This window comes from Lycorma delicatula, chromosome 9 (genome assembly GCF_047948215.1).
Source record: "Lycorma delicatula isolate Av1 chromosome 9, ASM4794821v1, whole genome shotgun sequence".
Classification (NCBI taxonomy): Eukaryota; Metazoa; Arthropoda; class Insecta; order Hemiptera; family Fulgoridae; genus Lycorma; species Lycorma delicatula.
In genome coordinates, this window is record NC_134463.1 from 111,834,188 (window position 1) to 111,852,629 (window position 18,442).

General features: G+C 32.1%; 1 protein-coding gene and 1 long non-coding RNA gene across 5 annotated transcripts in view; one reads left to right on the top strand and one right to left on the bottom strand.

The window, feature by feature from the left end:
* The window catches only part of LOC142330220 (corticotropin-releasing factor-binding protein), a 395,376-nt gene that overhangs the window by 60,375 nt on the left and 316,559 nt on the right, over positions 1-18,442 (bottom strand). The window contains exons 4-5 of the mRNA XM_075375367.1: positions 11,756-11,966; positions 8,827-9,002 (exon numbers count right to left, since the gene is read on the bottom strand). Of these exons, the coding sequence (XP_075231482.1) occupies positions 8,827-9,002; positions 11,756-11,966 (387 nt within the window). The remainder of the gene's footprint in view (positions 1-8,826; positions 9,003-11,755; positions 11,967-18,442) is intronic.
* The window catches only part of LOC142330221 (uncharacterized), a 373,896-nt gene that overhangs the window by 38,887 nt on the left and 316,567 nt on the right, over positions 1-18,442 (top strand). The window lies entirely within an intron of this gene.

Here is an 18,442-nt window from a genome sequence, read left to right on the forward strand (position 1 = left end):
TGTTGCTGATAAAATTTTATAACTGCAATTCACAACTAAAGATTTAAAATACGTTACGGGTTGTTCGTTGAAGTGAATAATTTAGTCATAGAAGCATTGAAAATATAAATCCCTTTCGCCACGTCTTACCTTTGTGAAAAGTGTATTTCGTTTATGGTTGCGCTAAAACTAAGTATATGAATTGTATTTTATCACAGAAACAATTTACTTTTGTGTATTTTTAACATAAATCCATTTATGGAAAAAGTTTTAAAAGAAAAACAAACGCAACCTCATTAATATATTTTCTTTATATTTAAGTAAAATTTTTTATAACAGATGATTTTTTTCTCGTAAAATGATTTCATTATTGTTTACGTTCAAAGTAGTAAACAAATTTAGTAATTCTCTTTCATATCACCGCGACTCCTATGTTGAGAAGCGCTGGTTTAGATAAAAAATATGTTGCCAAAATCAAATTTTTAGTGAAATAAGAAGGATATTGAAATTGTTCAAAAATTACTTTACCCCCTGCACAACGAAGTCTTACGAGTTTCATTAATCCATTTTTGGTATTGCAGTAGTTTCATATTTGAATATAATTCAAATTGAGGTAGTTAATTTCAGTTTGATAATCAAAAGGTGATTTGAGGCATAATTTATTTCTCGTATGTCGAACTCGATTTTGAACCAAGCATGTATGTCGATCTTTAAGTCTTTAAGAACGCTTTAGTGTAGAGCGCTTCTTGTCAAAGATTATAAATTCTAGTTAACCTAGAAGTTGACCTTGCCAACCAAAGCATTATGAAAATTTTAGTATCAAATTAAAAGTCGAATCCATGCCAATTATGTATACGATTCTCCTAATGAAAGTTCTTAGTTCAGGATATAAAAATTTACAGGATGAGGATGAGTTCTCGCGGATATCCCCAAATTAAACATTGACCTTAAATTTAGTAATAATTTTCTGAAAAAGTCGTCGATTTATTATCGAAATTCAATATTTTTCAAACCATCAACTCTTTTTTTAATATGTAAATGGTCATCGTTCCGCTTTATTTTTATTATCAAACTAATTTGTTTATACGTTTACGATAATAGTACAAATTGATATTTTATAGATAATGATATTAAATTTATAAATCACATAACTATCTGAAAATTTCGTTATTGTCATAGACAATGATAATCAATATAGATAATGTCTATTGATATAGAACATTCGTTCTCAAAGCGGGCGATGGAGGCTTTTAGAAGGGGGGTAGAAGGTCCACAGAAAGTTGAGAGCGTTTAGATGATCTAGGAAAAGATGGCTGATTTAAAAAAGCAAAAATGATGTTTTCCTGATATTTAAAACTGAAATTAAATACCCACTACACTAGTACAAAAAATTAAAGGGACCCAATGATTGTATTCACAGTGCTTTAATTTTGCAACCGAGAGGCTTAGAGAGACGAATAAAAAAAAAAGTTTGAATTCTTTACTTTTTGACATTATACTTAAGATTTTAAAATCATCAAATTAAAAAAAAAAAATCAGTGAGAAGAAACGGTTTTAAAATTTGAAAGTCTTTCTTCGTGTTTGATCGATCGCATAGCAGAAACGAAATTTTTTCAGTAAACTGTATTAAAATCGTTTAAAGCTTGTAAACTTTTACTTTAGTAAACTCTAGTAAACTTTTACTTTAATTTCTCTTTTTTGAACTTTAGTTTTAATTTCTTTTTTTGTATGTCTGTAATTTTTCTGAACCGAAATATTCCACTTCAAAGAGAAAAGGAATTGCAATTATTAGTTTTAACAGATGGTAAGTTTAAAAATTTTGGGGCGCTAGAAAATTTTTGTTCCTCAAGGTGGGTGGTGGTGAAAAGGTTTGAAAATCAATGATAAAGACAATGACATTAAATTCAGTAAAGAAAGATGTGAGTTGGTCTACTAGTGAACTCATCGCAAATCAGCTGATTTCGAAGTCGAGAAATCTAAGATCCATACCCTAGCAAAGGGAGTTAATTTCATACGGATTTGAATACTAGATCGTGGATACCAGTGTACTTTGGTGGTTGGTTTTCAATTAACCCATCTAAGGAACGGTTGACCTGTGACTGTACAAGACTACACTTTATTTGCATTCATATACATCATCCGTTGAAGTAATACCTTAGGGTGTTTCCGGAGGCTACACAGAAAAAAGAGTAAAGTAAGTTCTAGGTTAATTATTCATTTACATACATTTTTTATTTATGATTTATATAGTAGTGAGATTGATGAGATTTGAACTATGGTAAACATTCCGGGTGTCATAAGAAAGCTACGTTAACGTTTAATGTTAATGTTTCGTAATGACTGGTTCATTAGTTTTCGTGGTTATTGGTAGCAAATGAAAAAGATGTTTCTTTGTATAGTATTGAGATGATTATCTATATATATATATATAAAATTTGGGTGAAAAGATATATCTGCAAATTTGTGAATATGCTTAATATCAAAGAAAAAATTAAAGCATTTTCTACGAAAAAATTAATTTTATGAATGTAAAAATCTGTTCGATCGCAATTTACTAACCTGTTTAAAAAAAATTGTTGTTTTCGGCGTTTTATGCTTTGGAATATGTGATACTTTAAAACAAAGACTCTTAGGATTATGTATTTACAACGTCATTACGAATTATTTTTATAAATTAAGTGTTAAACTGAAGTCGTGGTGAGCAAAGTTTTTTTATTATATTTTTATTTTTACATGGAAGAGAAAGAGCAATGTTGTCAGATTTGTGGAACTATAAAAAAGATTACGTCGGAATGGTATCATGAATAATATATTGCTCCAACATTTAAAACAATCAAGTTACAATAAGTCAAATTACGGCCGTCGAAATTACAATTATTTGATACTTTCTTTCTTTATCCTGTTTAGCCTCTGGTAATTACCTTTCAGATAATACTTCAGAGGATGATATGCATGAGTGTAAATGAAGTATAGTCTTGTACAGTCTCAGTTCGACCGTTCCTGAGATGTGTGGTTAATTGAAACCCAACCACCAAAGAACACCGGTATCCACGATCTAGTATTCAAATCCGTGTAAAAATAACCGACTACTAGGATTGAACGCTGGAACTCTCGACTTCCAAATCAGCTGATTTGGGAAGGCGCGTTCACCACTAGACCAACCCGGTGGGTTACAGTTATTTGAAACTAGCATAAAAAAAAGTAGTGTCTGATAAATGTTCACTCAATGTTTTTACTCTTTTTAATTAGGCGAGGCAATTAAAGATTAGTCAGCAGTTACAAAAATTCTAGTTTTAATCGTATAACACTTTTTTCATTTCATAATATTTTTTAATTTTATCTTATTACATTGTTCATTTACTTTAAAATTTATTTACTTTACGCTGGCAACCTCAGTAAAAATATTACTTATTCTATTTTTATTTTTACTTTCTCTCGAAAAATAAATAAATAAAAGTTTCATAGAATTTAATATTGTAACGTTTAATCCTTGGTTTGTAATGTGTAAGGTCTGGTTTTATCCACCGGTTTTCTTTATTTCTCCGAGTTTTATTAAAAAAAAAAAAAAGAAAAAACTGCATCAACACGGATACATGTTTCTTTATTCCAAATTCTGGTTCGCGATTTCTTTTCTCATTATTGTATTTAGTAGATAGAGAATATATATTTTTTTCTTTAAATTTAACTCTTTCTCTTAAAGGATTACGAAATTTTTTCAGTCAACATTATTAAAGTCTCTGCTATTTCTAAAATTAAAATTCTTAATTCTCTGATGAAGTAGAAATCTTGCGAAATGGTTTTTGTATTGATATTTTCTTTCAATTTCATTTCATTACTTTCGTGATGAATTCTAAATTTTCCTTCCTAAGCAATTTTAAGATTTCCAACAGTCAATTGTGTTGTTACTAATGTAGCATAGCGTACTTCTTCATTAGTATTGAAATTGTTTGCTGTCTTTCAATAAAGTAGAATGAAAACATTGATTACTCTTCCTTTCTATTCGTCAGCATATCCTCTTTCCTTTAATTACCTTCCGCTATTTTGTTTCCTTTTTCTATTTTGTTTTATTTCATCGTTTTTCTAATATCGTCTTCAGATCCTGTATTTTTTATTTTATTACTTTATAAACAGATATTTATTTAGTTTTGACGGAAGTTAATTTAACCTTAAACTAAATATATTTAATAAATTTTACATCAGTCTAGAGATTTTAAATATTTTATGTTAGTTGAAATACAATAAGATTATTCTACATAACTTTAACATCTTTTCTAGATTATCAAAATCCTGTTTTCATACTTTTAGAATTATTTTGTTGTTGATTTCGTTTGTATGAAATGGAATATATATGTGTACGAGTGTTAAAAACTGTGTGCATGATTAAACCAACGTATTTGAATTATGAGGGAAGCCAAAAACAACATTTACATATTCAAATAAGATATTATATAATAGATTTTCCTGAACATTTCAAAGAGTAAATAAGTTTTGGGCGTAAATGTAACGACAGAAACCCACTCACTTAATTTACCTATTTGAAAAATGATTAAGTACTTGCATGGCCCTCTGCCAACTGATTGGATCACTCGTTTTCTTCAATTTTCTGACAGATTTTTACGTACTAAACCAATACATTACATTTGCAGAGGAGGAAATGACGAAGCCTGGCCTTACTTTATATAATTGTATTTATTGAAAAACTTCTGTGTAGCAACAAGATTTTCAGTTAAATTCTTGGTAAGAAATAGCTCCTCAATCGATCAGACAAGTTAATAAAAAAAATAGTTTCTTTTGATACGTATAATAAAGCATGATATACACAGAGTTAGGCTTATATAGGTGTGCTAGTCCACAGTTAAAAAAGAAAATACTCCGATATTTTGTTTGAATAAATCAATGAAATTTAAATGGTACAACCTTGATCAGAGCAGAGTCACAAAATACAAAATAAAAAATAGAATGGGTTTACTTCTAAATTATAAACACATGGAATTAATACCGGGTGATTCAAAAAGGGGGACTTCACAAATTTAAAAATATGTAAAACCTTTTTGAGGTAACGTAAAGATTCGATTGAGGTCTCATTTCATAGAAACCCACATCAAAACTTGTCACATAACATTCACTTTGGTTCGATACGGCTTTCATTTGTAATGCGACATTCAACCTGAAGTCTATTTCATTCCAGACTGTAGCCAGCAAGTCGGGCGTTATCTCTGCAGCTGCGGCGTTAATTCGAAGTCTAAGTTCAACAAGATCAACAGAAAAATGTGGTACGTAAACCTAATCTTTAATAAAAACCCACAAGAAACAATTTCTCAAATTTGGGGAGCGAGTTTTCTATGCTTATTGGACCCGCACGACCAATCCACCGAATTGGGAATCGAGTATCAATAAAATCTCGGACTTCTAGGCGCTCCTAGTGAGTTGGTGTCCCATCATGCTGATGGGAACGGCCATTATCGTCTAATTGAGAAAATAGAGAATTTTTAAGCATGTCAAGATAAACGATACCATGTATGGTAGTCTCTTGGAAGAAAACGGACCGTTTTGTCTGGAAAAAGAACAATCAATCTTAACAAAGATTTGGTACCAAGATTAAATTGTTCTCCTATTAGGAGGTTCCATACCACAATCTACAAAAATTACGTTGAACCGCAGTTACTGACTGCAAATTGTAAAACACACAGCGAGCACGTTCCGCACCAGTGAATATATTCATTTTTAATATCACTACTGACAGTACTGGTGGCTTCATTCAGTACTAATGTGAGTCAAAACTTGATATGTTTTGTTATGAAATGAGACTTTAACCGAATCTGTAAGTTCTCGAAATAAATATTTAAATGCTTTGAAAGTTGTGAAGTCCTTTTTTGAATCACCCGATATTTACTTAAATTTATGCAGATACTAAATAAATAAAATAATTACAAAAATAAACGACAGTTCATAAGACTTCAGAGTATGTTCAAGGAATGCTCTGGTTCTACAGATTTAGATTTTCTTGACCTGTAAGGGTTGTGATATGACCAAAAAATGTGCATTCATAGAATGCACATTATATTCTTACAATAGTAAGAATGTTTTATTTCTTTTTCCTGTTTAGCCTCCGGTAATTACCGTTCAGGTAATATTTCAGAGGATGAATGAGGATGATGTATGAGTGTAAATAAAGTGTAGTCTTGTACAGTCTCAGTTCGACCATTCCTGAGGTGTGTGGTTAATTGAAACCCAACCATCAAATAACTTCGGTATCTACGATCTAGTATTCAAATCTGTGTAAAAATAACTGACTTTACTAGTATTTGAACGCTGGAACTCTCAACTTCCAAATCATCTGATTTGGGAGAAAGAATGTCTAAAATTATTCAACTTATCCTTGTATTTATATTTATTAATCTTGTTAAAAAGAATAATAACCTATTTTTAAAAGAATAACTGTATCCATTTCTATCAAACCAGATTACATATCTTTTCGCAAAATTCAACACATTACTTCGACTTACTAAGGTAAATCTATACTACATTTGCATTAATTCGACTTATCATATTACGCTTCCGTTGTCTGGTTAAAAAAAACATTCACAAACCTTTCTACCAGTTTATTTTAAATAAAATTAAAAGATTTTTGTTATACAAAAATAAATAAATAAATAAATTTGTCAACAAATTTTTAAATAATAAAACACTGAATTTTCTGTACCTGTTCTGCACGTACAAAAATATGTACTCAAATAAAGCCTTCTGAATGTAAATTATTTTTTATATTTAAATCCAAACATATTTACAACAACATTATTTCATGTGTTTATATTTAAAATAATTAATTTGACTTTTAATCACATTTATTTTTTTAATTTTAAAATAACCTAAAATAAAACTGTTCTAACAAGTTTTTATTACTACTCTTGATCTAATTAGACAAATACTAGAACAGTTTCTTTTTTTAATCATGAAGTAGCATATCATAACTATTCCTATATAATTTATTACTATGTAATGATCAGAATAAAAGATTTATCTACACGCAGAGGAGTCGCACCATGAGATAAACGATCCCGCCCTTCAATGCTAAGGATAGTATCCACTCCCTAAAAAGGAACGTTAATCACACATTAAACTCTTCTGAAAATCGAAATATTTTTACCCAGAATGGGAAAATGTATAAATTTTATTATCTTCTTATTAACTGGCTTTGATACATATTGCAATAAATTAATTTTCCAGTCTGTTGAAGATTTCAGGTTTCTGTCATGAAAGTTCTCGTCCACAGAATTTCCTGGATTTTTAAAATGTTTTATAAAATTTTCATTATTGGTTACTATAAATACCTACGTAATAAAATATTATATTTGATACAAAAAAAATCAAATAAAAGAAATGAATATCCATCTATTTTAAATTAAATTTAATTTACTCGGCATGAGGAGATTTAATACAGAACAAGACGAATATATAAGTAATAATTATAATTTACAGGGTCATTCACGGGAACCGGATGTTTTTAAAATAATCATAAAAAATTGAATATTTACTTTAAAAAAGTTTTATTGGTACTGAAACACTTGTTAAATTAAAGCATTTGTTACTTACTCATAAACGAAAAATTATGTCCGGCAAGTGATGTTCATTTTGGGCAATACATTGTTGTAGCCTTTCACGGTAACTGGCCTCGATTTTTTGCAGCATGTCTACATCAATCTGGGTGACGCGATGACGAATTGCGATCTTTAGGTCCTCCAATATACGCGGTTTATTGCCGTACACACGCGATTTCAGAAACCCCCACAGAAAAAAATCACAACTACTCATGTCGGGGGACCGAGGGGCCAAGGAATATCACCAAATCTGGAAACGATCCGTCCCGGAAACAAGTTACTGAGAACAGCCATCGTTGCCTTCGCTGTGTGCGCTGCAGCCCCATCCTGCTGGAATAACACATTCTGAAAATCGATTCCCCGGTTTCGTAACTCAGGGATGAAAAACGTATTCAACATCGAAATGTAACGATCAGCTGTTACAGTTACGGCAGCGTCATTTTCTTCAAAAAATATGGTCCAATAACACCGACCTTTCCTATTGCACAACAGACACCTTTGGGCTATGAAGTGGTTTCTCGTGAAGCCAATGTGGGTTTCTTTCTGCCCAGTACCGGCAATTCTGTTTGTGGACGAAGCCATTCAGATGAAAATGTGCTTTGTCACTCACAATAACAAATTTTCATTTTCTTCAAAAACGGTAAGCGTTTGTCGACAAAATTATAATCGCTGCGTGAAATCTTGCTCGTTTAACTGCTGCACGACGGCTATCTTGTAAGGATGGAAATGCAGGTCTGTATGCAGAATTCGTCTTACCGTACTTGTGCTCATTTGAAGCGCTGATGAATGCCTCTGAATAGAGCGGCGTGGGCTTCTGACAATGGCTTCCCTTACTCGTTCGATGTTCTCCGGAGTGCTAACATTTCGTCGGGGACCCGGTGGTTTTTTCTTCAATATTGAACCGCTTGTTCGAAGGTTGTTTACCCGTCGCAATATTGTGTTACGAGAAGGGACACTTGCATTACGATGGATATTAAACTGACGGCGGAAATCTCGCTGAACGGCAGTTACGGATTCGTCATTTCGCACAAAACTGTCATACGCGTACAGGCGTTGGTCTAGCATCCACGGCTCCATCTCAACGACTAAAATGTAAATGCTATGAACAAAGGAAACGTCAGACACCAGCCACATACACCTCGTGTACCACGAACGCTCGAGTACAACTCACTTCAAAAACATCCTGCTCACGTGAATGATCCTCTATAATCTAAAAAATAAAAATTTTATTGATTTTAAGTTACATTACCTTGTGAATCGTTCCGGTTTCCTGTTCCATATTTCTTTTGGTAAATGACAGTCCAACTCCAAGAGAGAGTACTTTAACTTTAGCAGGATAAAGTGTTGTTAAACTGCAGTTCACGTGTTTTCCATAGTTACGTAAAGTGTATACGTCAGATGTTCCTTCTATAAGGATATTACACGCTGAAACATTAAATACATTGCAAAAGTTATTTTATTAATATAAAATATTTTATGAACGTTAATATTTAAATATTGCCGTAATAGCGTTTATAGGATTCATTTTTTCCATTGAAATATAATCATGCTAATAGAAATATAGCAGGCGACATATTGCTGTAATAGGTTGACGGATGGCTTACTGCGCTATTAACTAACCTGAACAATTCTGTCGTCGTACCTCTTTCTTTCTTTCTTTTTCCTGTTTAGCATCCAGTAATTACCTTTCAGATAATACTTCAGAGGATGAATGAAGATGATATCTATGGAGGGTAAATGAAGTGTAGTCTTGTACAGTCTCAGTTTGACTATTCCTGAGATGTGTGGTTAATTGAATCCCAACCACCAAAGAACACCGGTATCCACGATCTAGTATTCAAATCCGTGTAAAATTACTGCATGCTATATAAGTATACGGAGCTATACGAGATGTTTTAGTAAAGGAATATCTAACTGTTCCACCCGTCCTATCAATATATTTCTCTCGCACGCAATGTACACAGCTATACGCCGCCCGCTATATCATTTCAATTAAGAGCTATTTGTGTAATATTGTTATAACATTTTTTTTTAATATATTACAGTTATTTTTATATAATGCATTAAGTTATTATTATTATTAATAATGCAATGCAATAACATGTTCAGGTTATAAAAGCGTTCTTCTCTTTTCCACGAGCTTTTCCCGTGAGAAAATATTGTTGTGTACATAATTTTTAATAATAAATGAAATATTCTTCTCTTGGGATTGAAATTATATTTCCTTGCTTTAATAAACATAAAATTTTCATGAAATATTAAAAGTAAAGTATTAGAGTTATGATTTTTACAGTATCAGAAATATTTTTTGATTTTTCTCTCATTCCCAGTAATTGATAAGTTATTTGAAATGTAACCTATAAATTAAAAAATATGAGGTGCATACTACATGACTTCATTGTACGCCTATTAATTAACATATACACATTTAAAAAAAAAATGAAAAGTACATAAAATTTTATTTCATTAATATCTTACGATATTTTTTCAAATTTTTTTTAATGTTATTAAATTATTATTAATAACTTAATAAATTTTAATTTAAAAAAAGTTTTAAAAAACTCAATTTTTTATGTGTTGTGTGAAACGTAAAACATTTCTAAAAGTATGTTGGTTAATTACTATAAATAATATATTTGGCAAATTTTCTCACCTAATTAGGACGTTTTTAAATTAACGGTTTTTAGGTGGTGAACCTTTTTACTTCCTTGTACAAAGTAAAGGAAGTATTGTCATCGCGAAAAATTTTGGTTTTCAGATTTCAACGGAAATATCCATTTTGACTAGTTTCCGCCTGACGTCTGTATGTACTACGTACTTATGTATCTCGCATAACTCAAAAACGATTATCCATAGGATGTTGAAATCTTGGATTTAAGATTGTTGTAACATCTAGTTGTGCACCTCCGTTTTGACTGCAGTCAACTGGACCGGAAGTGTCCAAAAACCTCAAAATCCCCCAAAAATTAGATTTTTGACTTTTTGTTAACTGTAGTAATAAGCTCTTATTGAGAGCTTTTCAGCGATATTTCGTAAGTGGTACCTATCTTCATTGGTTCCAATTTTATAGCAAAATAAAATTTTAATTAATGAAAAATTTAGATCTTACAAGGGGAAGGACATCTGTTCGAATCAGACTTCATGTCCTTTTTTTTAACTTTTTTTAAAATTTAAATATGTTGATTTATTAGTAATTATTTACCTCTGGTTGTAAAAAAAAATTACTATAAATAAGAATTCGATAATAACAATAAAAAAAATATATATATACGAAAAAATACTAAAAATTATTAATGAAATAAAATTTTATGTACTTTTCATTTAAAAAAAAATGTGTATATGTAATTTTAATAGTCGTAAAAGGAAGTCACGTAGTATCCACATCAGAATTTTTTTAAGTAGAAGTTAATAATAATTTTTTTACAGATGCTAACAATTTATTAATTTTTAATACAGAAATTATCCTACAATGAATTCCTTAGAATCATATTTTTTATTTTTCAAATATTATTCCAGCAAAAATCGAATAATGATTTGGTTTTTTTATTATAAAAACTTCTTATTCAGTTATCAAATAATTACTGAACATAAAAGTGGCCTATAATTGGATTACAGTTAACAAAAAACCTCCATGCTGGAAGATATAAATGAGATAAGATAAAGTATTTTTCTGATAACAGGAAATGATTTCCATCTTTTCATTGAATTTTTTATAAATCGAATCAAGGTTTAAAAGATTAACATATGTACTGTTCTTTACTTTTGCTTCAGTTTTTTGTAAACTAATTATTTTAGTAGTAAGATGAGATTTATAAGATTAACTGAAAGTTATTACGGTATAAAATTAAACATTAATACTAGAACTATAAAACGAGTTATAATTTTTAAACCTGTTGGTAAAGATACATAGCAAAAAGTATACTAATTATTGAAGTTAAATCAAGAATTTCCACAATTCGTGTTACATGAATAGAATTAAAAAATATATATAATTAAAAAAAAAAAAACAAATTGTAATTTATAGTAATTTTTTAATTTATTTTTTGGTCTTATATTACAATAAGATAAAATAATCGTAATAAACAGTATATTAATAGTAATAAATAAAATTATATTTAGTACGTTAATAAGAAAATTAAATAAAACCACTATTTACTCGTGATTGTTTTAATACTTACGCATAGGGTTTTTCCTAAATCGTACGATGAAAGAAAATCCTTTACCACGTTGTGGGACTCGATATTGTACCAGAGCAGCATTTTGTGAGGAAATGAAAATTTGTTTATTTTTTCTAATCCCACAGAATTCAGAAAACCTTTGTGTTAACGGCTTTGGATGATCTTCTGCACTTGGGAAGAACTGACCACTCAGTTCCCATCCATCAACAAACTGTTAAAAAAATATAAAATGTATTTAGAAAAAATTTTTGCAATACAAAAATTATTCTGCTTTTAAATATATAAGGCTACGTAAATTCAATTAAAAGTAATCGTTAATAATTACCTAATTTAATGTAATTTAGTATGGTATTCTGTTCTTTACCATTTTTTGTGATATAATTTCGAAAATACTGTTTAAAAAGAAAAGCTGTTTCGTCTGTACAATTTGCTTATACAATTCCAGGATTAAGAATTTAATTTTACACCCATCCAATAAGATAAATGTATAGATGTATGTAGAATAAAACTGTGTCCTATTGGACATGAGCGAATAACTATTAATAACTAATTTGTTTATTAATAAATTAAGGAAAAAGTTTTTCCTTAAACTCGCCTCTATTGGCGAGTTTTAATTTCCAATTTGTTTGTTAAAATTTTATGGACAATACCTTTTTTAAATTTTTAATTATCTCTAATAAGAAGTGTTATGGAAGTTTATTTATTGTATGCCCTCAAGTAACGCTACCAATTTATGATAGCTATAGCGCGATTTGGGTGCTTATTGCAAAATTCACTTGCGCCCTTAGTTTTGTTCCTGGAAATAAGTAACCGAAAGGTTTTTATACGAAATTTTCTCAGCTATCTATTGGTGACTTTTATTTTTACAAGCGATTAAAAATAAAGCAACTATTCGTGAAAAAATAAAGTTTTTTTCTTAATTGTTTAACTGACAAATTAAACAGTTAATCGCTTAAGTCCTTCAGGGTATACTTTTATTCTACATATTTTTCCAAACCCATTCCAATACTTTATTCGCTTTGATACATTATTTCGAGGTTAAAATCTCTACTGACTCAGTAATGGGAAATTATTTAAAAATTAAAATAATTGTTTGGATATTTATTATAAGAGAGCTTAATTTTAGGTATTTAAAATGAATGAATGTGGCAATTTTAATAAAAAACCGTCTAAATCAATTCCGATTAAACATGGTATAAAAAGAAGGACGACAGAAAGAACTAAACTTATAGCGAGTATGTATAACAAATTTTTCCAAAATCTGGCTGACAATGCAACTAAGAGCTTGAATTTATCATAAGTACAATAACTGATTCATGAAAAGAAGAAAAATAGTTCATAACCTAAAATGAAAAGTGAACTAACTATTATTCTTTTTACGTCTGTACTTGTTGTATATATATATATACACATACACACACGAATTCTGTAAACAAAGTAATAAGACTGGTTCAGAAAAACTTTTTATTTACAATCCAGTTATACAGGGACTCTATCACCTTCGAAATAATTCCCTTGGGAAGCCATGCAACACTTCAAACGGTTTTCCCATTCTTCGTAGCAGTGTTGGAACTCAGAAACTGGAATATCCTTCAGATGGTCGGTTACATTTTTTTTTATGTTTTCTACTGTTCCAATATGGAGACTTTTGAGGTATTTTTTTTAAAGTTGGGAACAGGAAAAAGTTGCAAGGATTCAAATCAGGTGAATAAGGTGGTTGAGGAACTACAGGAATGTTTTTCTTTGCCAAAAACTCATTAATTGAGAGTGCAGGGTGACAAGTTACATTGTTATGATGCAGCATCTAGTTGTTTTTAATGGCGGGTCTCACAAGGGCAACTCTTTCCGCAGTCTTTCAAGAATTTCTCGGTAAACATATTCATTTACAGTCTATCCTGTAGGGAAAAACTCCTTATAGACAATGCCATTACTAGCTAAGAAACAAATTAGCATGATTTTGATTTGCTCATTTTTGTTTTTTTGGGATATGGTGAATTTGAAGTGTATCACTCCTTGCTCTGGCGTTTTGTTTCTTGGTCGTACTCAAATATCCAAGATTCATCATCAGTAATAACATTTTTTTAGAAAATTCAGTTTCAATTCGCCCTGGAAGATCGCGGCACACTTCCACCCTGTGGTTTTTCTATTTAACAATGAGGTTTTTTGGAATCAATTTTGTACAAAATTTTTCATTTCCAATTTGTTTGTCAAAATTTTATGGACAGTGATACGGTTCAAATTCAGTTGTTTTGAAATCATTCTGACAGTTAATTGCCGATCGTACCGTATCAAGTCTCAGATTCGCTCAGCATTATTATCACTATTTGACGTTAATGGTCTTCCAGATCGTGGATTGTTTGCACTGATTCCGACCATCTGAAAATGCTTTAAACCACCTTAAAACTTGAGCTTCTGACAGAGCGTCATCTCCGTAGCCCTTTTTAATTTTGAAAAAGTTTCAGTAGCATTCTCACCGAGTTTAACACAAAACGTGATGGCAGAACGTTGCTTTTAATTAGTATCACTCTTTTTTGTAACGCACAACAAAATTCGTTTCACGAAAAGTTTTTTTACGTTTAACGTGGCAACAATAGACTAAAAATATTAATATCTAATATAAATCAGCTTTTTATATAACCATATGTTTACTACAACCTTTACAGTGTTGCTAGTTTGGCTGCCAAAAAAAACCTTGTCTCGTTACTTTATTTACAACCTTGTAGAGCAAGGAAGAGTTAACATATTATTTTGCATAAAGTTTTATTTAAAAACTGTTTTTTTGGAATGAAATGATAATAAGGAATTACAGTAGTGTTTAAAATGATTAACTATATGAATCAGTCAAAACAAATCGACAACTTATTTGTATTACTAACTAAAATTGGATTCGCAATTCGGGAGAGAAATGTGTATATTGGAGAACACACCTATCAGAATGCGTTACGTTTCTATTCAGTAATGTTTTATTTAACTTCAGTAATTCCAACTTTATTTACTTTTACCATTAAGCAAACTTTTATCGTATTTCACAGGAATGCTGCGCTCTAGTGTGTTGACCAAATAGAAATTTTCTTGACATAACCAGATTTTACCGAATCCCATACAAGTAATCATGTTACTATGTTATCGTTTGTCAAATGTTAGAACCGATAACGTTTATTTTACCAGGGAGAAGATAAGTATACAATAAATATTTGATGCAATAATGTATATATTTTGTATATTATCTATCTAGGCGCACGTATCATCATTTAATCATGCTCAGTACACAGAAAAAATCATTTAAATGGGTTGTTTAGAAACGGTCGAGTAAAAATATTTTTCGTTATATAATAATAAAAAAATCTCAGAATGGATTTAAAAAAAATATATAATATATATATAATTAATAAAATTCTCTTTCCTTGATTTTTTTCATACGACATTTGTTACGATTTTTTTTTTTAATTATTTTTTTCCAACACGTGTTGCGTCTTTTTTGTTAATAAAAAACAATAAACAATTTTTTTTGTTACTGAAAAAAAAAACAGTGTAAATTCTTCTGAGTTGTTATAAAATTGCTTTGTAGCTTCAAAAGGTTTTTAATATTTCCTGTAAATACATGAAATAATAATCAATAGCCATTAATTACTCTTAAAATTTTTTAGAAACTACTCATGAAACATCAACTATGATAGTACAGTTGATTATTATCTTTAATGACAATGACAATTCCCCCCGGAGGTCGTAAAATTGTGCCTGGTGTGGTATTGCGTGCAATGAATATGATATTGGAGATGGAATGGATACCTGAACGGTGGAGAGGTTCAAGGTTAGTGATGCTAAGGAAGACTGCTGGTCCTACGGGGGCACAGGTTTCATTTCGACCACTTTGTTTATTGAATTGCTTTGCAAAATTGTTTGAAAGACTTGTTCTTCGAAGACTAAACGACGGCGTAGGGATGGCAGGGGGACTTCATGAGGACTAATTTGGTTTTCGGCCTGGAGGCTCAGCGATTGATGCGATCGGTCGAGTGATGAATATTATTCGATCAACTACGGAGGGCACACGGAGGTCGAGAGAGATAGGTGCGGTCTTGCTGTTAGATATACGCAGTGCGTTTAATGAGCTGCCATGGGAAGTTATATTTCTTGAACTAGAAGTAAGACGAATTCCGGCATGCCTGCGAAGGGTGTTGCACGAATATTTTAAGGACAGATTCGTGGTGGGCAGGTCGGAAGGTGGTGAAACGAAATTTCCGGGGGGAGAGGGTTGTCCCTCAGGGTTCGGTATTGGGTCAGGCCTTGTGGAGCATTGCTTTTGATAATGTTTTCTAAGGCAGCGCTATCCGGCGGGTGTCACCCCGGTGGCGTTTGCTGATGATTTGGCACTTGTAATTGTGCGCAAAACGGAAGAAGAACTGATGGTGGCCGGTGAAGAACTGGTGGCTGACGTGGTTAAGAGGTGGCTAATAGCTAATGGTCTACGGCTCGCTGAAGACAAAGTGAAAGTGGTCGTTATGGCTGGAAGACGCAGACTGCATCCATTGCGTTTTAGAGTGGGACACACGATAGTCCATCCTAGTCCAGCCGCGAAGTATTTAGGCGTGTGGCTGGACAAGAACCGATCCTTTACTATATTTGTTGAGGAGGCGGCGAGAAAGGGCGAAAATGTGGTGAAGGCGCTGAGCAACATGATGAGAAATAAGGGCGGTCCTCAGACGGGTAAGAGGAACCTGTTGGCCAGTGTGTACTCTTCTGTGGTGTTATATGGAGTCCCTGTATGGCTGGGAGCGTTGTCGCGGGCAAGAAACATGACTGGGAGCGTTTGGTTATGCAACAACGTAGGCTGAACATAAATGTCATCGCAGGGTATCGAACGATCAGCGCCGAGGCGGTTTCGGTTATAGCTGGATTACCGCCCATAGACTTACAAGCGCAAATGAGAGCTGCAATAGTGAATGGAGGGGACGGGACAGAAAGGAGGCAATTGACGGTCTCTACATGACTTGGCGTGACAGATGGAGAGATTCGAACAAAGGTAGGTGGACCTATGGGCTCATACGAGACGTCAGGAACTGGGTGGAGCGAAAGCACGGTAATACAGGCTACGAATTAACCCAGGTCCTGTCTGGACATGGATGTTTTCGAGACTACCTGTACAGGATCGGCAGATGCCATACAAGTCGCTGTCACGATTGCGGCGGACTGGATACAGCAGAGCATGTAGTATTTTTTTGCCCTAGATGGCGCAACTTCCGCGTAGTGCTTGAGGGTCAGGGTGAGGAGGGGGCCAACAATATAATCGAGGTAATGCTCAGCAATGGCAACAAGTGGGAGTGTGTCTCGACTACGATCGCATCAATGATACGAAAGAATGCCAATGAAGAGAGGCGACGGCAGGCTGAGTTGATGCGAATCTATGGAGGCTTGGAGTTCGATGACGGGTGATCAAGGGAGGCCAGCTTCTGGGGGTGGGTGGCGGGGACTCCTCGGAGTCGTCGCTCGCCCACTGGGGACGCCTTCCGGTCACACGGAATCGGATAGTGGAGTGCCTGGGTGATCATGCAGGGGCTGTACATAACATATGGCTTAGATCCGGCCCCTGCACGGTAGAAGGGGACGTTTTTTAGCGGGTGAGAGCCCCGTACTGCCGTAAGTGCGAGCCTGACGGCGGCTGGCAGAGCTTTTTCGTACGCTACGGAAAGAAAAAAATAAAAATAATAATAATAATTACAATGATACATATATTAGATTAGGTTTTTTATTTCTGTTGCTATTTTTTTATTATTTTTTTTTTTTGGTGTTGGAAAAAAAATCTACAATCGGTTTTCCCTGACAATACCATAACTAAATAATATGTAAACCATATTACCTTAGCGAGGTCCATCCAATGATGACCCTCCAAGAAAACAAACAGTAAATGACTATAACAGAAACGTCCATGTCAATACTTATGGTAACAAATTCAATTAAGATTAAGATTTAGTTAATTTCTTTGTTTACCTTTCTTAGCTTCATTTTTTTATTATATGTTGACGCGTTTCGGAACTTCTCCATTGTCAAAACTTATTGTACTGATACTTTAAAATTTCTGTTAATGTTTATACTATAACGTTTAGTCAATACCCCTCCCTGTATTTGACGTCATGCCTTATCTGGCCTTCCTCTTGTTTATTTGTTATTAATGACTATACTTATCTTTTAATTTTATTTATCTATTTTCAATAAATTGAGGTTCTTGAAAAGGATATCCGCTTTATTGTTTATATATTTATTTATGAACGTTAATTATACTTTTTAATTTAAACATTTCTAGATTCTCTAAAACGTTCCATTCTTCTTTCTTTAACACATTTGCGAATTAATTTCATTGATTCTTCCATTTTCATTGCGGTATGTCCTTTTTTATTAAAGATATGTATCCCATTGAAAATGGATTCATACCGGAAGAAAAGAAACATATTTTACTATAAAATACGCGGGTAAAATATAAAAAAATATTAAATCCAAGTTCATGACCTAATCATTGAATATTATTATTATAATCAATAATTGAGTGTAATTATAATATTTACACATTCAATTATCGAAATTTCTTATATTCAATATAGTTATCATTCAAAAAAATGATCACGCAATGTTGGAAGTTGGACCAGATATTTCGTTGTTAGATTGATTGAATGTATTCATTAAAATTCATTAACG